This window comes from Solenopsis invicta, chromosome 6 (genome assembly GCF_016802725.1).
Source record: "Solenopsis invicta isolate M01_SB chromosome 6, UNIL_Sinv_3.0, whole genome shotgun sequence".
In the NCBI taxonomy this organism is placed as follows: domain Eukaryota; kingdom Metazoa; phylum Arthropoda; class Insecta; order Hymenoptera; family Formicidae; genus Solenopsis; species Solenopsis invicta.
In genome coordinates, this window is record NC_052669.1 from 23,485,388 (window position 1) to 23,505,393 (window position 20,006).

The window sequence follows — 20,006 nt, forward strand, 5'->3', positions numbered from 1 at the left end:
ATGTATTTATGGAAATTCTGTTCCACACGAGGGACTATATTAATAGTTATGAAAATTAATTAATTTTCCTCTGAATATATAAGCAAGTGTATTTAGCCGATTTACTGCAAAGTTGCGTCCTGCACCAGGTCGAGCCAATGATCAAAGGACGCACGCGTTCGCGATTACGGCATAAAATATTCATTTATTTATGATATCACACGTGCACATCAGAGCACCATTATGTCCCTTATCGTTACACAGAAAAGAGGTCATAGACATCAGTACATTGTTCCTGACCAGTTCAATAAATATATTACGTATCTGTTAGATACGACGATATTTAATTATCGTCTAAATAAATGTTTAGAAAAAATCGTTTTATCGCGAATCGAAAAATCGACAAGAAAATATCGTTTTTTTTGTTTTATAAAAAAGTGGATTATGAGTGGATTAAAGTGTTGTTTAGCACATAATCTAGAGAGCTTTACTAATTCAACGTTTCAATCAAGAATTATTTATTTCTTTAAGATTTTCGCGAAGTATATTTTGTTCTATAAATGTATTGATTATTCTACTTGATTATTAACGTATTATACGGGCGTATAAAATAATGATCTAAATTCTTGCGCGTATTATGCGTTAATTAATACATAATATATGTTTATCTATCGGCACATTTGTGGATTAACGACGCTTTATCTCTAATAATGAAGGATTATTCCGGATTTGAAATTATTACAATATAATTACATTTACGAAATGTTACATTATTATGCACCGTCATTTCGCGTCGTGTGCTAATACTTGATTATGCTGATCTCATTCGAACACCCTGTATGTAGTGTTTACTTTTCATTTGATTGCGTAGCGGTTTACCTCGCACTTCTGCGCGTCATCTCGTTTCATGACAGCGATTCTAATTAATTAATTTAATCAGATTTGACAGATGCATCTGACGATCCGCATTCGTCAATGATATATTTGTGGCTGACCATTAAATTTATTTGTGGGCGCAAGGTTAAATAGCATTCGCGGTTGTTTAAATTGTTTCTCGATTTCATTATTTACATGATTTATGTTCCCGCTACGCAAATTATTTTAATTCTTTATTTTTGCGTAAACTGTGTTTCCTTAATATTGCAAACTATCATAATTTGTACTGTTACAAACAAAAATTAAGTATGAAGAGAAACGTTCTTGTTGAAATATTCGCAACATTTAAAATTATTTGAAAATGTTTCACTCTTACTGCAATATTCAAATTTTTCTTCCCCCACGGAATTTTACTGCAGAATTAGTATTAAATATTAAAGAACGAAGTGATGCAACTGGAGAGCATAATATTCGCGCCATGTAAAATACAATCAGATTTGTTTTCTTTTTATTTACATCCGCGTGATTTTTATATTTAAACAACATGCTGTTGGAATAAAAATTAATTATGCATCGCGTTCTTTAAACGATGTCTTGCCTTTCCAGTTGCGTTGTCTTACATTTTTTCTACGCGGAATTTTTTTCTAGGTACTCTTAGCACAAAGGCTGTTCCTCCTTCGTACAAGCAGCGCCTTTGTCTTTAAGTATATAAATAAAACACGTAATGGGAACGAACGTCTCATGTCGCGAATTCGTGACATTGCTACGCGACTCGCGACCTTTCAATACATAGAACAAAGCCGGCCTAAATATCTGCGGTCAGCGCTGAATTAATCAGGAACCATCAACGCGATTGAATCCCACTCACTGCTATAATTAAGCAGCGAGATGATCGATAGACCATTGCGATATTCCGCCGCTTACAACAGCGTGCATTATTTATTTGCATGTAACTGCTATTGCATATCGGCGGCTGCGACGGCGCAACGAAATTAGAGCGTAGGCAGATGAAAAAAAAGAGAGGGAAAACCGGAACGAAATGAACATTTGTATTTTCATTAAGCGATTGATCGCCATACCGCTGTTCGACCGAATCGCGCTCGTTTTATAATATCGTTTGGCTTTCTGCGATTTCGCTCGGCCAGCATTTCTAGCGTGCGGTATCACGATGTTTGCCGCAATTCCATCGATATATTGCTGTTGTTTTTTGGCCCCACGGTAATCGATAGCAAATAGCGCGTGCCTCGCGGCTTGTTCGTTTGTTTATTGCTATCGCTAACTGCGAGAATCGAAAAGAGGATGGAGAGAGAGAGGGAGGAAGGGAACGAGAACGAGAGTGGAACTCGCACTCGTGTTTAAATTAGTTTAATATACGAGAGTCGGGACTCTATCTCTGCCTCTCTGGCTGCGTCGCGCGCACTGGAAATTCGATTATCCGAAACAAACGGCAGACGAACGCGACGGATAATTAATTCCCGGAGAAACGCGCGTTTTCGGCTGACTAATAGAACAACGTCTGTCTCCGCGAGTGCAGCTCGACACGAACCAGTGCGTTAAGTGATATGTTTGCGATGGATTATTGACGCACGGGAGCTATCGGCGATGATGTCACAATGTGCGTGTTAAGCAAAATCTAGTCGAAAAGAAACGAGCGAGAACGAACGCGAGTGAACAACTGCTTCATTGAGTAATACTGGCGGCGCCATTCGTATTCATTGAAGCGAGTTGTTCATTCGCATCTATTTGCGCTTCTTGCTCGACGTAAATCTGGCTTTGTACAAATAATGATTGGTCTTTTGCAGCACGTGCCCAATCTATGATCTAAATTAAATTGAAGAAGGTATTTTATAGAAAAACATCTATCATGCTACAAGTATAATAAAGTAATTTTCCTTCGTTAAATTTAATTTTTATAGATATGGCAAGTATTACATATTTTAGAATTTTTTTAAATAATTTTATTGTTAGTCGAATAATTCGATTAAAATCGTTCTTGTTTATTAAAAATTAATTATGTTTTAAAAGTAATTAGATCTGCTTAAGAAGTAAAACTTGTAATAAATGTGCCGTTTAACGAATCATATCGTGTAAAAATATTAAAAAATTCGCTTTTATTATAAATAAAAGAGAGTGAGAATAATTTAATATATTGTAAAAAAACTATCGTTATTTGGCTTCAACGGAGTACAATGTCAAGAGGCGCGGTCGCGACTCGCGCCAAGTGTCACGCGAAGCGAGGAGTTAAATTAACGCGAGTTTGAAGTACGACGAAGAGAAAATCCAATAACTTTAAAAATGAGTAGCTAAAATTGCTCGAATTTATGTTTTTTATTATATTAAAATAATCAAAATTTAGATCATCAGTTTGCTTGATAGATCATTGCATCGTTCTATAATCTCGAAAAGATTTTTGTAATCAGTATTTTTTTCTGCTTTTTCGTGAATCAATACTCTGATTGGAATCAAATTACGAATAAAAATGAAAATAAAAGATTTTATTGATAATTTTCCATATTTTGGATAGAAATTTTTCACGTAGTATCTACAGTTAAAAATTGTTTTCAGGTCTAATGTTTTTTTTCGAAAATTGTATCGAAAAATATGTAATTTCAATCTTGATTTACATAAAATCTTAATTTTCACATAAAAACATGAATATTTTCAAATCGTCGCTCTTTGTACATTTAACTGCCAGAATCTTTTTAAAAAAGTATCAAAACTTCTTTAGGAAATAGTCAAAATTCTAGTTTACATCGAAATTCTAAAAATAGGATATGGGCAAATCTGTGTGAGGGAAGGAGATTGCTGCTACGTCGTCGCCCTGAATTTAATGGAGCGCGTCGGCGTGATAACACCGTCGCTTGCGTATTCCAAGATTTATTAGCGCCGCGCGTAACAGGAACTTTTTGCAATAGCGTATTTCGAATATGGTAACACCGCAATAAGCCGCACGCATGTGCACGATAAGTTTAATGAAAAGACTGTTAATTCATAATTATGTATTTCAATGTTTGCCGCATTAGAAACTATTATTGTAAATATTCTATAATTTTTGTGCTTTCTCTCTCTCTCTTTCACTTTCTATCTGAATTATTCGCGACAGGAATTAAGATGTTTTTTAATCTTCGACTGAGCTTTTTCTGCGCTGCATTTTTCTTTGAGATACGTTATCAAACCTCTTTCATATGTCACAGTCTGTACGTTTTTCATTGAAATAAAAAATTGTAAAATACATAAAATAGGAAAAAAACATTTCATTAGTTTTCAATATTAAGAAAATCGAATTAAAATAAGTGAAATATTTTTCTATTATTTTTGCTTTTTGCTACTCATTTTCATATGTTTTTTAATAGATATAATGATTTTGTGATCGAATATAAAGTCTACGCGAGTTGTAAAAGATGTCCTTTTCACGACATATACAGTTTTACATGACGATTTTTGTTGAATATGCTCGCTCCGCGAGTTCGCATTTTGCGGTTGTGTCAGTTTGTACGGCATCATGCGCGTTCCACCGCCATCCATGCAGATATTTGTACATCGATGCGGCATGCAATCTCACCTACTGCCGTTTTGTCGAATTTCGTTCGACCGATATTTACTCGAGCCAGTGCCAATCATGCTTTCACCAAAAACCGTCCGGGAATAAAAATCAAATGATTTTGTAGAGTGTAACAGAGATAAAAATTAATTTTAAATATAGAAGTAAATTTGATTAAACCAAAATTCATGTACTGTAATCCGATTAAAACTCGCGACATCTCTGCTGACACGTCTTGTGCATCTCGAAAAGCAGAGGTATTCAGAGTATTTGGACTATATGATTCTATATTGTGGAATTAGTGTAAAGACAATTACGAATCGCAATTATATTCGAAGTCGACACATCTGAATTCAGTGAAAATAGCAATGAATCGAAGCAATATAGCAAGTTTTGTATTATAAATTGGAGTAAATGTCCAACTGTACTATTGTAAAGTGAGCCAGGCTTCGCTAAAAATTTATCGCAAAATTTCGACGCGTATGTGCTTCATGCAGCAAAAAATCATACGCTTTCAAATAAAATTTCCGGGGAATGTAGCTCAACGCTTAAATAATTTCAATTGATATTTTGCAATAGCAAATTTTTTTGGAAAAGACAAATTTCTCATTGTAATAATTAATTATATCCGGAATAATTCTTACAAAACCAAACATCAACAATAAAATCATTTTGCATTTACATTTAAAAAAAAGGGGGTAAGATATTGTCAAGAGAGTAAAATAATTTGCTGTCAAAAAATAACATAATTTCTTTCGGAGAATAAATTATATTGTATTCTAAAAATTTTTTTTGAAGAAAGTACAATGCAATAAAAGAACAGATTGATATCTATTTTATAATATATCGTGTCTGTCCCTTACATAATAAATGTCGATATCTTTCATACCTTAACTAAAAAAGTTTTATACGTGTATTCTTGTTACGATATTCTATTATCTCGGGAATACAGAGGAGAATATAGAATAAGTGGAGGCAAAAGATACATCATTGAGGCTTTGGCTTTGGTTCAAAAAAGGAACTCGACAACCCCGTCGACAATGCTCCGACCGCCTGGGAAAATAGAAAAATACGCTACCTTCGCTGTTCTGCAACTCGTTTACCTAGATTTTAATAATAAATAGTTGCAAAACGGAGTTCGTAATTGAATACACTTGAAACGTGAAACAAAACCCAGCGCGATTGCGCGATCATTAATAAATTATACTTAAAATTCGAAATGATAAAACGCGGAGAGAAAAATAAACAATCATAGACAGCGGAGAGTCATTAAATTTTTAACTGCGAATTAATGAACGTCGAAATATAATAATTCGCATATATAAATACAAAATGACATTTTGTATTCGCACACAAACTAGTGAAATTAATTCATTCAGTGATGAAGCCGCACTCGCGGCAATTAATGCAGCTATATGCGATAACATCTATTTCGAGTACGTGTACTTTGGGACGCACCAAATTCGATCGCTAATATATAAGCCGTATAAGCTAATTTAGGTATTTCCGCTTACGCTATTGATTTCATCGTTCGCCTATGTAACACGGATTCCACTTTTAAAATGGAGATTACAGTATGATTGCCTGATAGGCTGGGCACCACAAATTGAGGTAGTCCGTACTCAGTATCGATTTTCTTTGAAATTTCAGTGTATAACACGATTAACTGGAGATCTACGGTAATTGCAATTTTAACCGTAATTAAGCAATGTATGGTGAAAATTGAAATCTCTGTGCAAAAATAAATATATCGCTGACAATATTAAAACTCTTATTTCGACGAAATTGCAATGTTTTATATTGTATCAATTACTATTATTATTATTGTCATGCATTTATAGATGTTTCTATTCCATGACGCAATCGTGATGCGATACGATAATTTTAATTATTAATTGCTTTCATATAAATTGTAATAGCGTAATAATCTGTAATTACAAATTATTCCGATGTATAAACATTTTATGTTTGATAATGAAAATTTATTATTCACGCCTTATTCTCTTACAATCATGTTGTACGAGAATGAAGTGAACTAGCTAATTATTCATTTTAATAATGTTTTTCGATTTATAAGCTTGAATATGGAATATCTCTTATCATCCAGAGAATATTCACATTTTTAGAACATGTTGAATTGCATACTTTCATCTCTATATATAGATGCACACTTTCCAGTATGAAATGAAACTACGGCTCTACATTTGGAGAATTTTTACGAGTTGTTCGAGCATACGAGGATTATGTACGTGAAATACGAATGAGAGCATTCGTCCTTCTCTTTCTTCTTCCCTTTCAGTTTGTAACTTATGCAAACAAGTTCATTTCGACTCTTGACTGGACTAAAAAAAAACAAACTGCCGAAAACTAGAATTTTTAATTTAAATAAAATATCTAAAGCATGTGTGAGTCTATTGAATTATACTCTACGTGATAAACTTACTTCTAATGTTTTGGTTTCAATTTTAAATGACATTTGGCCTCTTACATATATTTTTTAATTGTTTTTCTTCGATCAGATTTCTTTTATTTTAATTTTTACGATCATAATAATAATATGTATTTGCATGTATTTGTTTCCATAGTAAATGTCAAATGATGAAGTATGTACATGCAGTGACGTGGAGTATTTTACATAAATGATGATCAATAATACTGTTAATTTAGGTTGAATACAGGCAGGCATAATTGGGACAGCTTTTAGTCACACGTAATAAATGGTAACGAATGTAAAAGTGTTTTTGGTCACGATTGACATTCACATCCTCGCCGGTTGCGAAAGTTTATTGATATGTTTGTAGGCTGCGTGCCAACTCGAACAAAATTTCACCTTCTCGCGCGCTTTTAAACGGAAGTAAGGAACGAGCACTTTCACGAGCTCTTCCGAAATGCGGGGATTCTTATACACGGGGAGCTTGTGTCGGTACGATCGACAATATTTTATTTCAGCTAAGGGTACTGCACTTATTTCGAGCTTCGATGATATTTGGTAGTACAATCGCGGATAATTATTGCAAACGAGACTCGAGCTGTAACAGGAAGTTAGCGCATTATTCAAAGCAGCTTTCGATGTCATTGGTGTTAGTCACGCGATGCAGGGCACATGTTATCGTGTCCATACTGTAAATCAAAGATATCAACTTCTAATTGCTTGAACCGCGTCCAGTAGTAAAAGAACTTTCTTTCAGCGTTAAAACATTATCACGATAATAAAACGTGTTTTCTCCAATAAATAAAAAGTTTCTACAATCACTTTTTTAAAATCATTTTTCTTCCAAAAGTCAAATTAGTTGCTTCAAAATCGATGTGCACGAATTAAAGCCTAGTTGATTTCGTAATGAAGAAATTAAATGTAATTAAAGATTTAATAGAGCTGATTATTCGATCGTTGAACCACATAATTAAGTCGTTATTCTGGTTTGAATTTTCTCTCCTCTGATATGCAGGTTAGGAAAAAAACTTATTTATACTGCACCACCAGCGAGAAAATTTTCTCCACGTACAAGTTAATATTATTACGGAAAAAAAACTAACTTTACTGCAGCATTTAAAAATTTAGCTTCTAAATCAGAAAATAATATTATGTGGGCCATGAAAATAATTCTGTAAGACGCCCAAGCAAATGCTGCAGTTTTGACATTCTAGCAACCAAGTTAAACATCCAATGCCATTTTTTAAATGGTCCAACATATTTTCAGATTTGTATGTCAGAAAAATTGTTTTTTTTTCCATGTATACGCTGATACATCGACGCGCAGAATTTTGTTAAGCGACGTTTAAGGAAACACGCGTATCTCGGAAATATCCAATTTGTCCTACAAGAAGCGAGTGCTATTAGAGTTCACATGCCGTTGCATCATCTCCTGTATTCGTCGACATAGTGAATTCTCCTGCCAATCGTGCACCCAAGCTTTTATCGATCCGTTGCCACTGCCGCAATCATTTCTTGAATCGCTTACTCGTCAGCCGCCTTCGCACAATCACTTCATTGATTACATCGCCGCGTTTTATCTATACTGTTGTATCAGTCGGGCGATATCAATGACATTTAATCAGCTAACACCGATGTGCGCCGCGAAGCACATCGCGATTGACTTGCTGGACACTTGCGAGTGCGCAGCGTGCTCCAGTTCGTCATCGGTTCGACCTACGTTGCATCGTTTTGCGCATAGAGCGGTGAGTGGTGAAAAGAACATCGTGATTTTTTTTTACAAAATAAAGATTCAATTTCCTAAACGCATCAATGTAGATCGATGGTCGCGATTAAGCACCCTTCGTAACATTGTGTAAGCATTATTATATAAAGTTAAAATTGCATTTTGTTTAATTAAAAAAATTACTTTCAATATTTTTTGATATTTTATGAAAAATTGACACAAATATGTGTTGTTTTCTATCAATTTATCATCCGTACACTATATTGATGAAATGAAAGAGATAAACGAGAAGTGTTTGACACCCTTTTGAACTGATAAAAGCTGAAATTTATTTGTATCGAGATAAAAATTCAAAAGTGACTCTCATGCATGTTTGCGTTTTATCTAAAAAAAAAATCTAAATTTTTTGTTCTTCGAAAAAAAAAACAAAAAAAAAACGTTTTATCTTTTTAGCCATGTTGTTGAAAATCGCAGCGTTTACTTTTCGCGACTCACCCCGCGCACGCGCATCGATCCGCGACTGATAAAACATTCCTGTTAAAACGTCGCCGCGTGTGGCGGTGCTCTTTAGGGATTCCGAGCTCGTTGGGGCCCGTTCAGTACGTGCCGTTCGTCTATCGCGGAGTTTCGCCAGCGACGATCAACCAGTCGTTGCAGCGATCAGTGCCCACCGGACAGTCGACCGGAATCATTCGCAGACGAACCTTCGTGCGATATCACGGTCAAGGTGGAGCTTCCGACGGATTTAAGATGACGATCACCGACCAGGCTGGTTGTTCGCCAACCTGGAGGATTTTCATAATTCTTCTATTAATCTGCGAGTTTGTCGCGAGCAACCCCGTAGACAATCGGGACGGTAAGGATTTCTTCATGGGGCCCTGCCTGGTGAACAATCGAACCTGCCCCGATGAAGAAGTGATGTTCTTTCTTTATACCAAACATAACCCGGAGGAGGGACAGCAATTATTTGTGAACGACACCAACTCAAATCTAGCCGATACCAACTTCGTGGCCGCGATACCCACGAAGATAATCGTGCACGGCTACAATTCGGATATGCAGCTAAGTTACTTGGTGAATATTAGGGATAAATACTTAAAGAAGGGCAGTTACAATCTAATAGCACTCGACTGGCATCGTTTGGCGACAGCACCGTGTTATCCCGTGGCCGTCCACAACGTGCCTCACGTGGGCGACTGTCTGGCACAGCTGGTCGACCGTCTGAGGGACTACGGTGCCAAGGACATCCACGTGATTGGCTTCAGTCTCGGCGCTCATGTACCAGCTTTCGCGGCCAACGTACTACGACCGTACAAGCTCACGAGGATCACCGGTCTCGATCCGGCGATGCCGCTTTTCATTACCGTCAACAAAGACGAGAAGCTCGACGCGAGCGACGCCGAGTTCGTCGACGTGTTACACACGAACGCCTTCATTCAGGGCAAAATCGAACCGAGCGGTCATATCGACTTTTACATGAACGGCGGCGTTAATCAACCTGGTTGCTGGGAGCACGGAAATCCCTTTGGATGCAATCACCACAGGGCAGCGGAGTACTTCGCCGAGTCGATCAACTCGAAAGTCGGTTTCTGGGGCTGGCCCTGTTCCGGTTTCGTAGCTTATCTTTTGGGTCTCTGCCCACCCAGATATCCCGCGGTGCTGATGGGCGAGGATGTCAATACGAGATATCGGGGTTTTCATCTAGTGAAGACGAAGGCGCATAGCCCGTACGCGGAAGGAATGTTCACGGTGGAGGATTTTTATCAGGAGAATCTTTACCAACGATTGCAATAGTATCTCACATGAAGATTTTCTTCTCGATGTGAAGAAAATGTGTTACGAAGACAGATTCCATATTAAATGACGAAATGTAAGAAAAAGGGGGCATAATATTACAAAAATATAAAAGATTATTTGTGTTGACATCATTTCGCGTATTGTGCGCGGGAAGATTGAGACATCGTAGTAGTGCCAGGTATTTTATCAGGGAAATATTGTAAGTTATTAAATCGTAGTGAACTCCGAGTAGAGTACGTTCAAAGATACATATCTATGTGAAAGAAAGATATCATTTGCTTAAAATTTTAAGCAAATGTTATGCAATTCATAAATTAGCTTCCTCTTTAAAAATAGTGTGATATAATAGTGTGATGTAATAATATTTATAATAGACTTTAAGATCCTATTATAAAAATTTATTTAGTTGGGAAAACAAATAGATATTATATTTTTATATAATATATATTTGTTTTCCTATAATAAATTGCTTATTATTGCCGTATTGAAAAAGTGAATGAGAATAAAATTATGTTTCGAATATGAAATATTCAAAAATATAGAAAAAAAGAGAATGCAATAACTGAATAATAAAAGTAAATAAATAAATAATAAGCTTGAATAGAATTGATGGAATTTTATCAATAAAGATCAATTGCATTAGTTGTACTACTTGAAAATCAATCAGCGGAATCTTATGGGCTACGTTAGAGTTACGCAAATTATATTGATGCTGCGCGAGAAGAGCTACTAGTACATCAAGGTCAAGCAATTGTCAGGACTTAGTAATCGATAGCGTGCAAAACCAGAGAAGTGGGGCAAATATGATCGCGACGCGCTCGTACAATTTCTTATTGATCCAATGTGCGGCGTTCAAATAAATAGTATTTAATCTGTCCATCTATCTGTCTAGCTGTCTTTTATGTTTGTCTATCTATCAACAAGTTATCCGCTTGTTTTATCAATTGTTTCTCTTTTGACATATTATCGTAGTGACAATATTATTAAATTTCAATATTGTTAAATTTACGAATTTGGCTTCCCTGATCAATCTTGTCTCTCATGATTTATTATTCCATAAATATTCTTCAATAATGAATAAATATATGGCTGATTTCCATTTATAAAATATACCTATTTATTAATATATCGGGAGTATTATATGCGACGTAATGAGTTTTTAAATAAACTATAGGTTGATTAATGCGATATATTGTGAAGAATTGTCTGTACGAACCAATTGTGATTTTATCTTTTTGCTTGTATCTTCGTCGTCAAGAGAATACACCGAGATGTTCGATATCAAGGAAATGATAGCTCTTATACTATACTGAAAGTCCGGAAGCCTCATGAAATGATCTTGTTAGGTTCTCGAGAAGTAGCCTCGGGAAAATAAGACTTATTACCCTCTCTGATATAAAAATGTCATGAAAAACATTTCTCAAAAATGTCGCAAATGGTTTTCCGATTGTTTTCATAACTCAGCTCCCACAGAAATATTTTTGTTATATTAAAAATGTATTTTCGTAAAATTTTATTATAATGATAAACAATAATAAATAATTATTTTAGAATAATAAACTTTTTTTGTTCATTTTGCCAGTGTATATATTGTTTACATTATTAATTTGATATTTATACTGATTAAGTATATCATAATTAACATCGTTGATATTTTGAAAAAAATAACATTTTTGAAATTGCACACTCATTTAATTTATTCAAGTGTCAAAAAATAAAAAGTTTATTTTTCGATATTCTATTACCGATAAATAGCAAATAAAATTAAACTCGACATTAATATCAAAGGATAATCAATACGGAATAAAAATTAAATTGAACATTTTCTCTTCTTTTAATATTATGTATTTAGCAACAGATGTTCTTTGTAAGTATAAATTTCGTTTTAAAGTAATTCGCGCAAACATATACTCGTTATACATTATTTATCTTCTTCGCGTGCCATGTGTCAGCACGTAAGACGATTGCTGTAGTGAGCACATTAAATGTACATTCAGAACACCTTGTATTAAAAAATAATAAATTAAAATAAAAAAATGAAAAATAAGAACTAAATAAAATCTAGCAAATTTGAGTTAATATATTAATTTAACGTTCATTATCCTTCTTTGTAATTAATTTATTTCGTTTTAAATCTCATTAAAAGAGATTGTTAATATTTAATATTATACGTGTACATATTATTCGCGCATTTGTACTTTTATTCTTCATTGAGGTATTATCCAAATTTTATATTATTGATTATACATCAAACGGAATTAAATATCATAATTTGTAATTTTATCGTGTTCGTAATTATATCTTCGCATTGGAAATAAATTTCATCCTTTAATTTTCAGTGATGCTAATGCATTTTTACGACTTTAATCTTATCTTTCGAACAATTGTGAATTGCGTTTATTAATTTCCAACGAAAACTATTCGCTGTACGTTACGGAACGATATTATTGCAATCTTTCCTCTCTCTCTCTCTCTCTCTCTCTCTCTCTCTCTCTTTCTCTCTCTCCACAGGACCAGTGGTTAATCTCGTTTTCAGAGAGCCGCACATATAATGCGATCCAATCAACTTAATCCGCGGTATCAAAGCATTTGGAATCCAAGCGGCCTGATTCGAATGTTAATGAATGCGAGGAGCACGTTTCTAGGGGTTTCGCGCGATTGTATCCAAACAATTCGTTAGCAACTAACGAGATCCTCGTTACCGGCTACGTGACGGCAAGAATGATTGGAGTAAAAAGCGCGAGACGGTGAGTGATCTCTCTCTCTCTTCCCAGTAAGCTCAATCGTCATAGCTTAAAACCGAACGACAAATCCCGTCCCGTCCCAGCAACAGGTTGCACTCGACACTAATTTGCGAGATCGTCGTCCCACGTCCGCCCAATTAAGACTCTTAAATCGACTTCGGACTAGTTTCTTCCGAATGCAAGATCGGCGTCCGACTGCAGGTGACATATCACCTTCTGACCTTCATAAATTATCACGCTATTTTAAAGATACAGATTGTTATACATTGTTGTTTCGATCAATTAGTAATCGTTTCTTGTTTACAATTTTCAGCTCTCAGAAATTTTTGTTTCAAAGTTATGAATTTTTTAAATATGAAACAAGCCAATAAATGTATAGCCGGTCATGCAGTCTTGACCGATCATGTAGCCTGCGGGCAAATCTTGGGATGAATGAGATGTCTAATAATAATTTTTATGTATGACTTAATTTACAATCTCCGACTTCCGCATATTCGTCGGTCTTGCAACACAGTTCTTAACTGAAGCCGAACGTAACGTCATAAATTAAATTGACGAGTAATTTAATAACACTGATGCTCATGAGTATTTTAAAACAAGAATTTACTCCAAAAAATAATATTACAGCAAAGATTTAAACCAGGATCTTCTCATATTATTATTAAATTAGTTGTTAATCTAATTTGTATCATTACGCAATCTAATTTCAGTTGACTATTGTATTTCAAGAATATGTGGCGCACGGTTCACTGGAGATTGCGAACAAAAGTTACACAAAAATTAAAAATTATCATAAGTATTATCATAAGATCCGACGTGGACTATCGCAAAACCGATACTGGCTTTTCTCATACTTATGTTTAAAAATTCATAGCTTTGAAACAAAAGTTACTTGAGGAAAAATACTTTCATACTTTCTAAAGTTGATATTTCAAACTACGGAATAAATTCAATTGTCGCGATATCGACTTAAAAAAAAGTTGAGTTATTTAGTAACTTGGAAATGACGTATTATAATATGCACGCGAATGAGTATAAGTTGAAAATATATATTGCATTTACATTTTAAATGAACTCAAGTCAGGTCTCCTAAGTTTTTACAACAGGGTTCTAAATAATTTGAGGTAATGGCCGCAAAGGGAAAAGGAGGAAAAGAGAGACAAAATGTAAATGTAGCCAGTGTTAAATGTATCCTAATTAGAAATGAAAAAACCGAGTATTTTTTAATTTGAAAAAAAAAAAAATTAAGTCACACAAATAAAAAAACTACTTTTTTTCCGGTAAAAAATTGTATTTTTGCCAAAAAACTAAGGAAAGAAACATAAAATTTATTCTTCTTTATATTTATTGTCAAAATCTATTGTTAATTTATTTATTATTAAATATTTGTGTAATATATTATTTTGATATTATTTAATACTTTTGTAAATTTATAATTTCAAATCGAGGCAAAAATATTCTTGCGTTGTGCAAATCAAATAAAATAAGTTTTAAATATATTTAAACATTTTTTTTTACCAAATCTTTTCACTTAAAGTTTCTAGTATTTTTTGCACTCATTTTCATTTCTAATCCTGACCGTCTCGAAATAACCTCGAATGTTTTATATACAGATTACGTCACACAAAACGGAATGCGACCATGGGACCGTTTCGGGGAAATTCGTAATAAAAAAACTAAATATATAATAAGTTACTCACTCCACGTCGTTTCGTTGTCGCTCGATGCCTCCCCGAACTTCCTTCTCCCTCATCCTTTGACGGCACTCGCGATAACACGGCGCACTTATTACACACGACATTCCGTATTGCGACACACCCGGTGCGCGAGGCGCGCTTAATCACATCAAGACGGCGACTTGAAAGCGAGAGAAGTACGATGATGTAAAACCGCGCAACTTTCCGCACTCGCGTTTTCTCGCAAGGTTAGGAAACGGCGAGGGGGCGTCTACAATTGCGCGCGGTTAAATTAGCGCCGCACTCGCCGCGGCTAAATTCACGCCGCACCCGCCGCGCCGCGGCGACAACCGTACCTGTTGCTCTAACCTGCTTTCCCGAGCAATTTTCGCATCTTCAAGAATGAACGAAATACGCGCGGTACCTTTCCGGACGACTGTTACACATCTCGCATTACGTTACGCGGAAACCGACGACATGAGCGAACGTGTGAGTCGAAATGGAGAAATTGTACGATAGATTCACGGGATGCAAGATATTCGACTGCGTACGGTCGTCGCTTGCGCGGCATATCGTGAGACTCTCACAAAATGCATATGTAAATAGATGGCCGATACGCGTACAATGAACTCGAACGCCGGGCGATTGGCAAGCGCCGAAATGCGACGATATTGCGATCGTACTTACTATTAAACGCGTCATGACTCACGCTCGCTCGTTGTCCATCCGCCCCATGGCCGTTACTTCAACTAACAGGAGCGTTCGAGACTGACGGCGGCAACTTCACTCCGATGCCGCGCGACACGACGCGACGCGCGGTGGGACGAAATACAATTAATGCAAATCTAGTTGAACGAAACTCCAATTCTTTTTTGATAATAGTAAAATTGTGTTACAAGGATTTTTGTGCTCGCTAATTTCGAATTTGAATTTAGATTTAGAAAATGCGCTTTTGTTCATTTAATATAGCTCTGAATTTTATTATAATTTATTTATGATACGAGTTACTTTATTATAAACGTACCGTGGGCTCAATAATAAACAGATTTTTTTATTCCGAAACAAATAAATTACAATTTTATCATTCTATTTATTAGGCAAAATATCTTCTATAAATTAAAAAATGAAATATCTCCAAAAGTTATAAAAAGCAATTCACCATTTTTATTATGTTTTATACTGTGTACTTTACAAAGAATCTATAATAATCATGAGTTTTTTGAATAAACTGTTTTTATAGTATTAATCACACACAATAAAAATAATATTTTTATTAAAAGCTGCAAGAACAAACTGTGTTTTAAGGAAACACAGAAATATTAAAATTGAATAATAAAAATATGTTTTTGTAATTATGCAAAAACACGCAATATGTCGAATAATAAACAATTGTGTTTGGAAACAAATTATTGTGGGTGTTGTTACGGCAATATCAACGTTTTACTGGCCTTATCATGATGGAGTTTGCATTATAGAAATATAAATAATACTTTGCTCTGCTATTTGCTTTATTAAAAAATATTAATTTTATCCAGCTAAATTTACAATTCATCCCATTAAACGTTACGAGTCGATTCGATAGCTAGACAAGATTTCTTAAACAACACGTTCAAAACCGAAACGTAAAATGTTTTGAATATGTCATTAAGACATGTTTTTTTTAGATTTCATGTCTAAAGAATTAATGATCTTTAAGATGTTTTCTTCGATATATGTTAGTTACAAAAAGATTTGATTGTGTCAGATTAATTGGTTTAATATTGCTAGGAATAACATTTTATTTTGCTGTATTTAAATAAAAGTTTATTTCATTGAAATAAATCTATACCTTCCAAATAAATTTTTAATTGTGCAGGGTATGGAAGCTTATTGATTACAAATTTATTGTTAGAAATATATATATATACATATTTTTTTTTTAAGGGAAAACTCGAATGGAAGTGAAAACCTCAATGATGCATTTTCAGCCAAAGTATACTTTTGGTTCGTAGTATTAAAAAAGCTTCTAATATTTCATGTGTCCGGACAATTAGTTTCTTGATTACATATAAAATCATTTTGCTCATTTTATATCATTTTGCTTTAACATTTATTTTACCATCTTTTACATAGATATTCAGATTCAAGTAAAAACAGATAAAAATCGAGATAAAATAAAATCGGCGCTTTATTGCAATTGTATTTAAATATATCTTTCAATACAATTTTATTAATAACGGGTCAGCGAATTTTTTAAGTTTGAACTAGAAATGTGTGAATAGTTCGAATCGAATCGAATTATAGTGGATAGATATCTGATAGATACGCAGCTTGAAAACGCTAGTGTAATAGATAGATTACATAAAAAATTTAAAAGAAATGAATCTTGTTATTTTTCAAACATACTGTGTATACTGTGTATACTTATTAACTTGTAGAAAGTGCTTATTTACATATGCATTTATTAGTATAATACTTGCACTCTTAAAGAGCACGTTCCGAAAGAAAGTTGAGATCGGACAGGGAATTATCTGCCTCTCTCGGCGCTATCCTTCCATCTGCGGGCGGAAAAGCCGACTGATTATCATACTTCGCAAGCGGGCAGCCGCGGTCGTATTAAAAGTTGTTCGAATAGTTGGACAAAGCGTTTCCTCGAATACACAATTTAAACTTAAGCGGGGAAATGCACATCCTTACCGGCCGCAATCTCGCATTCTCGCCATCGCAACGCGCCGTTGAGAGAAGGGTTGATGGAAAGGGTCGGTTCGCGCTGTTCTCTCTTTCTCTCTCGTGAAGTGCGCAAGAATGCCAATCTCGACAATAGAACGCGAGAAGTCTTTGGGAAAATAAAAGGAGGACTGAAGCGAGGAAAGAAAATGGAAAAACGGAAAAGGCGACGAAAACTTCAACAAAATGCGTGCGATATTTGTATAAAGATTGAAATGTGTGCAATTGTGCAATAAAGCAGACAGTATATTCTATTATCACGCGTGATGCAAGCAAAGATAAGGGCAAACTTTTCTCCAAGTTTTATTTTATTATGTCATCACAATTTAATTAATAAAAGATATCAAGATTTTTAAACGTTGCATTATATTATTTAAGATATATTAAAAACATTCCATATATATTGTTTTTAAAAAACGTTTTGCTTTTCTAAAAGCTTTTTACGAAGTAATGGTTTTACTTGTAACAAATTTTTATTTTTTTTTCTCGATCCACTTTTATATGGAGGTATATCACGATATATCCCATACTGTACGTCCAGCGATACTCGACGTTGCACGCAAAATAAAAATGTGGAAGGAAAATCCTGTGTAGTCCACTTTCCATGATTTACCCCGGCGTACGCACACACAAACATGTCTCCCTCCCGGCCAGATATATACGCATGCTTTCGCAGGCGCAGTATCCGAGATAATTTGAATTCGCCGAGTGGAATATAATTTAATAAAACTTTACCGCGCGGAATTCGCATTAGCTACGCATTACCTTGGCTCTCCTCGGCCGCGGCTGCTTACTTTATTCCGGGGTTGTTTTCGTAAGCAAGCAAATTTCTTTCGTGAGATTTACGACAGTCACGATGTTACGTCTGACAACATTTCGAGAACTTTGGAATAATTTCCTCTCGGTCTTACCGACTATGCCTGCACGTGCTCTACCATAAATAACTGTTGATTCGCGCGATTAGATCGTAAAATATTTTGAAATGGTAAAGTAAATTTGTGCAAATCACAAAACGCGAAAGAATGCTGCCCGCACTTAACATCGTTAAAATTGTTTCGCTGTACACTTTTCTCTTTCGTCAAAAGCCAAATGATTTTTCAATAACCGGAAATATTTAGAATAATTGCAAAATTGCTATCGAAAAATTGAGAATGCTGCTCAAGCACACGGAATATTCAATTTTCTATATGAAATTCAACATGAAATTCGGTTCTCTATTAATTCCAGTGCAGTGCAATTGGATATTACATCGATAACGCACTACAAAGGCATGATTGAATATAATACCTATGTAGAGTTTCAAAATCGCTCCAATTTATACTGATAACATCGCGTCTCGAGTATTTCGAAACAATAATTTAGCAAATTGCAGAAATTCTCATATTAAGTCCATGTACTAACTGTATCAAAACAACAATATAAATTGGACAAGATATAAGCAAATGTGTGCAAGATAAGAATTTTTGCGTGATTGTTTATCGTTATTGCGAATATACGTAAAAATATACTGAAAAATAAATTGACAAGCCTAAACGGTCATTAACTAGAAGTTAGTGTTGAAAAATTTTGTCTGTGCGGTTTTACATAGAATTTCTTATTTTCTCGAACTGTGCACCATTACTACTGGTTTCAAACATCACTTTTAAATTGAACCAGAACTGTAACGTCACGAAATTATGTATAGACACGATCAAAATGAATAATAATCATACACTGAGCAAATAAGCGAATACAAATATTTGCGGCATTTTCTTCGATATTTATTAATTATAAAAAAATTTTATCGTGATGACGAAATATACATTTTTGTGAAATATATTTCATTTTTTAATTAATTGATTTAATTGTTAAGAATAAAATGTTACTTCTCCATATTTAAATAAAGATTTATTTCAGCATAAATAAATTTATACTCCACAGATAAGTGTTTTTTAAAATATTTTTTCTCAGTGTACAATAAATTATACATTCTTCTCCTTTCTTTCTTCTCGTCGTTCGTTGCAGTTTAAAATGGATTATTATTATGTATATATATTAATTTGACTTTTTTCCTCTGAAAATGTGATATTTCTTTATATATGTATATCTAGATCTGTAAATACTAAAAAAACGTGCCACAGTTGTAGAATTAAAACAACTGTTATTTTATTTTTACATTATCCCTATTGTAAAAACCATTTTGAAATGTAAAGTTTACGAAACTTGTATTACTATTACGCGACCCCAGGAAATCAATAGCGGTTATTTCGAAATAAACGTAGCATTTTCGCCAATGTTACGCGATGATCCATTTCTTGGTGTTATTACTAGATGTCATCAGTTTTGTTGGCGATTTTGCTAAAAGCCCTTTATGACGCATATGGAGATTGCAAGGAGATCAGATCCCGGGAAGCGTGATCATCCTGACTACAGCTTCATGCATATTCCAAACTGCACTCGTCCGTCAGCTTGGAGAGGCCACTTTTGGCACTGTTGTATTCCGACTGCCACATAACTTGCATCACGCGATTGCCTCTGTATATGCAGGGAT

The 20,006-nt window shown here is 34.6% G+C and overlaps 1 protein-coding gene and 1 long non-coding RNA gene across 3 annotated transcripts in view; one reads left to right on the plus strand and one right to left on the minus strand.

Moving 5' to 3' along the window:
• Positions 1-14,342, plus strand: part of LOC105193733 — a 181,435-nt gene extending 167,093 nt beyond the window's left edge. For both annotated transcript variants that reach the window (XM_026137806.2, XM_011158299.3), the window contains exon 6: positions 9,125-14,342. In XM_026137806.2, the coding sequence (XP_025993591.2) occupies positions 9,125-10,347 (1,223 nt within the window). In that variant the 3' untranslated portion in view covers positions 10,348-14,342. The remainder of the gene's footprint in view (positions 1-9,124) is intronic.
• Positions 1-20,006, minus strand: part of LOC120358072 — a 72,230-nt gene that overhangs the window by 33,714 nt on the left and 18,510 nt on the right. The gene's annotated exons all lie outside the window — the stretch shown is intronic.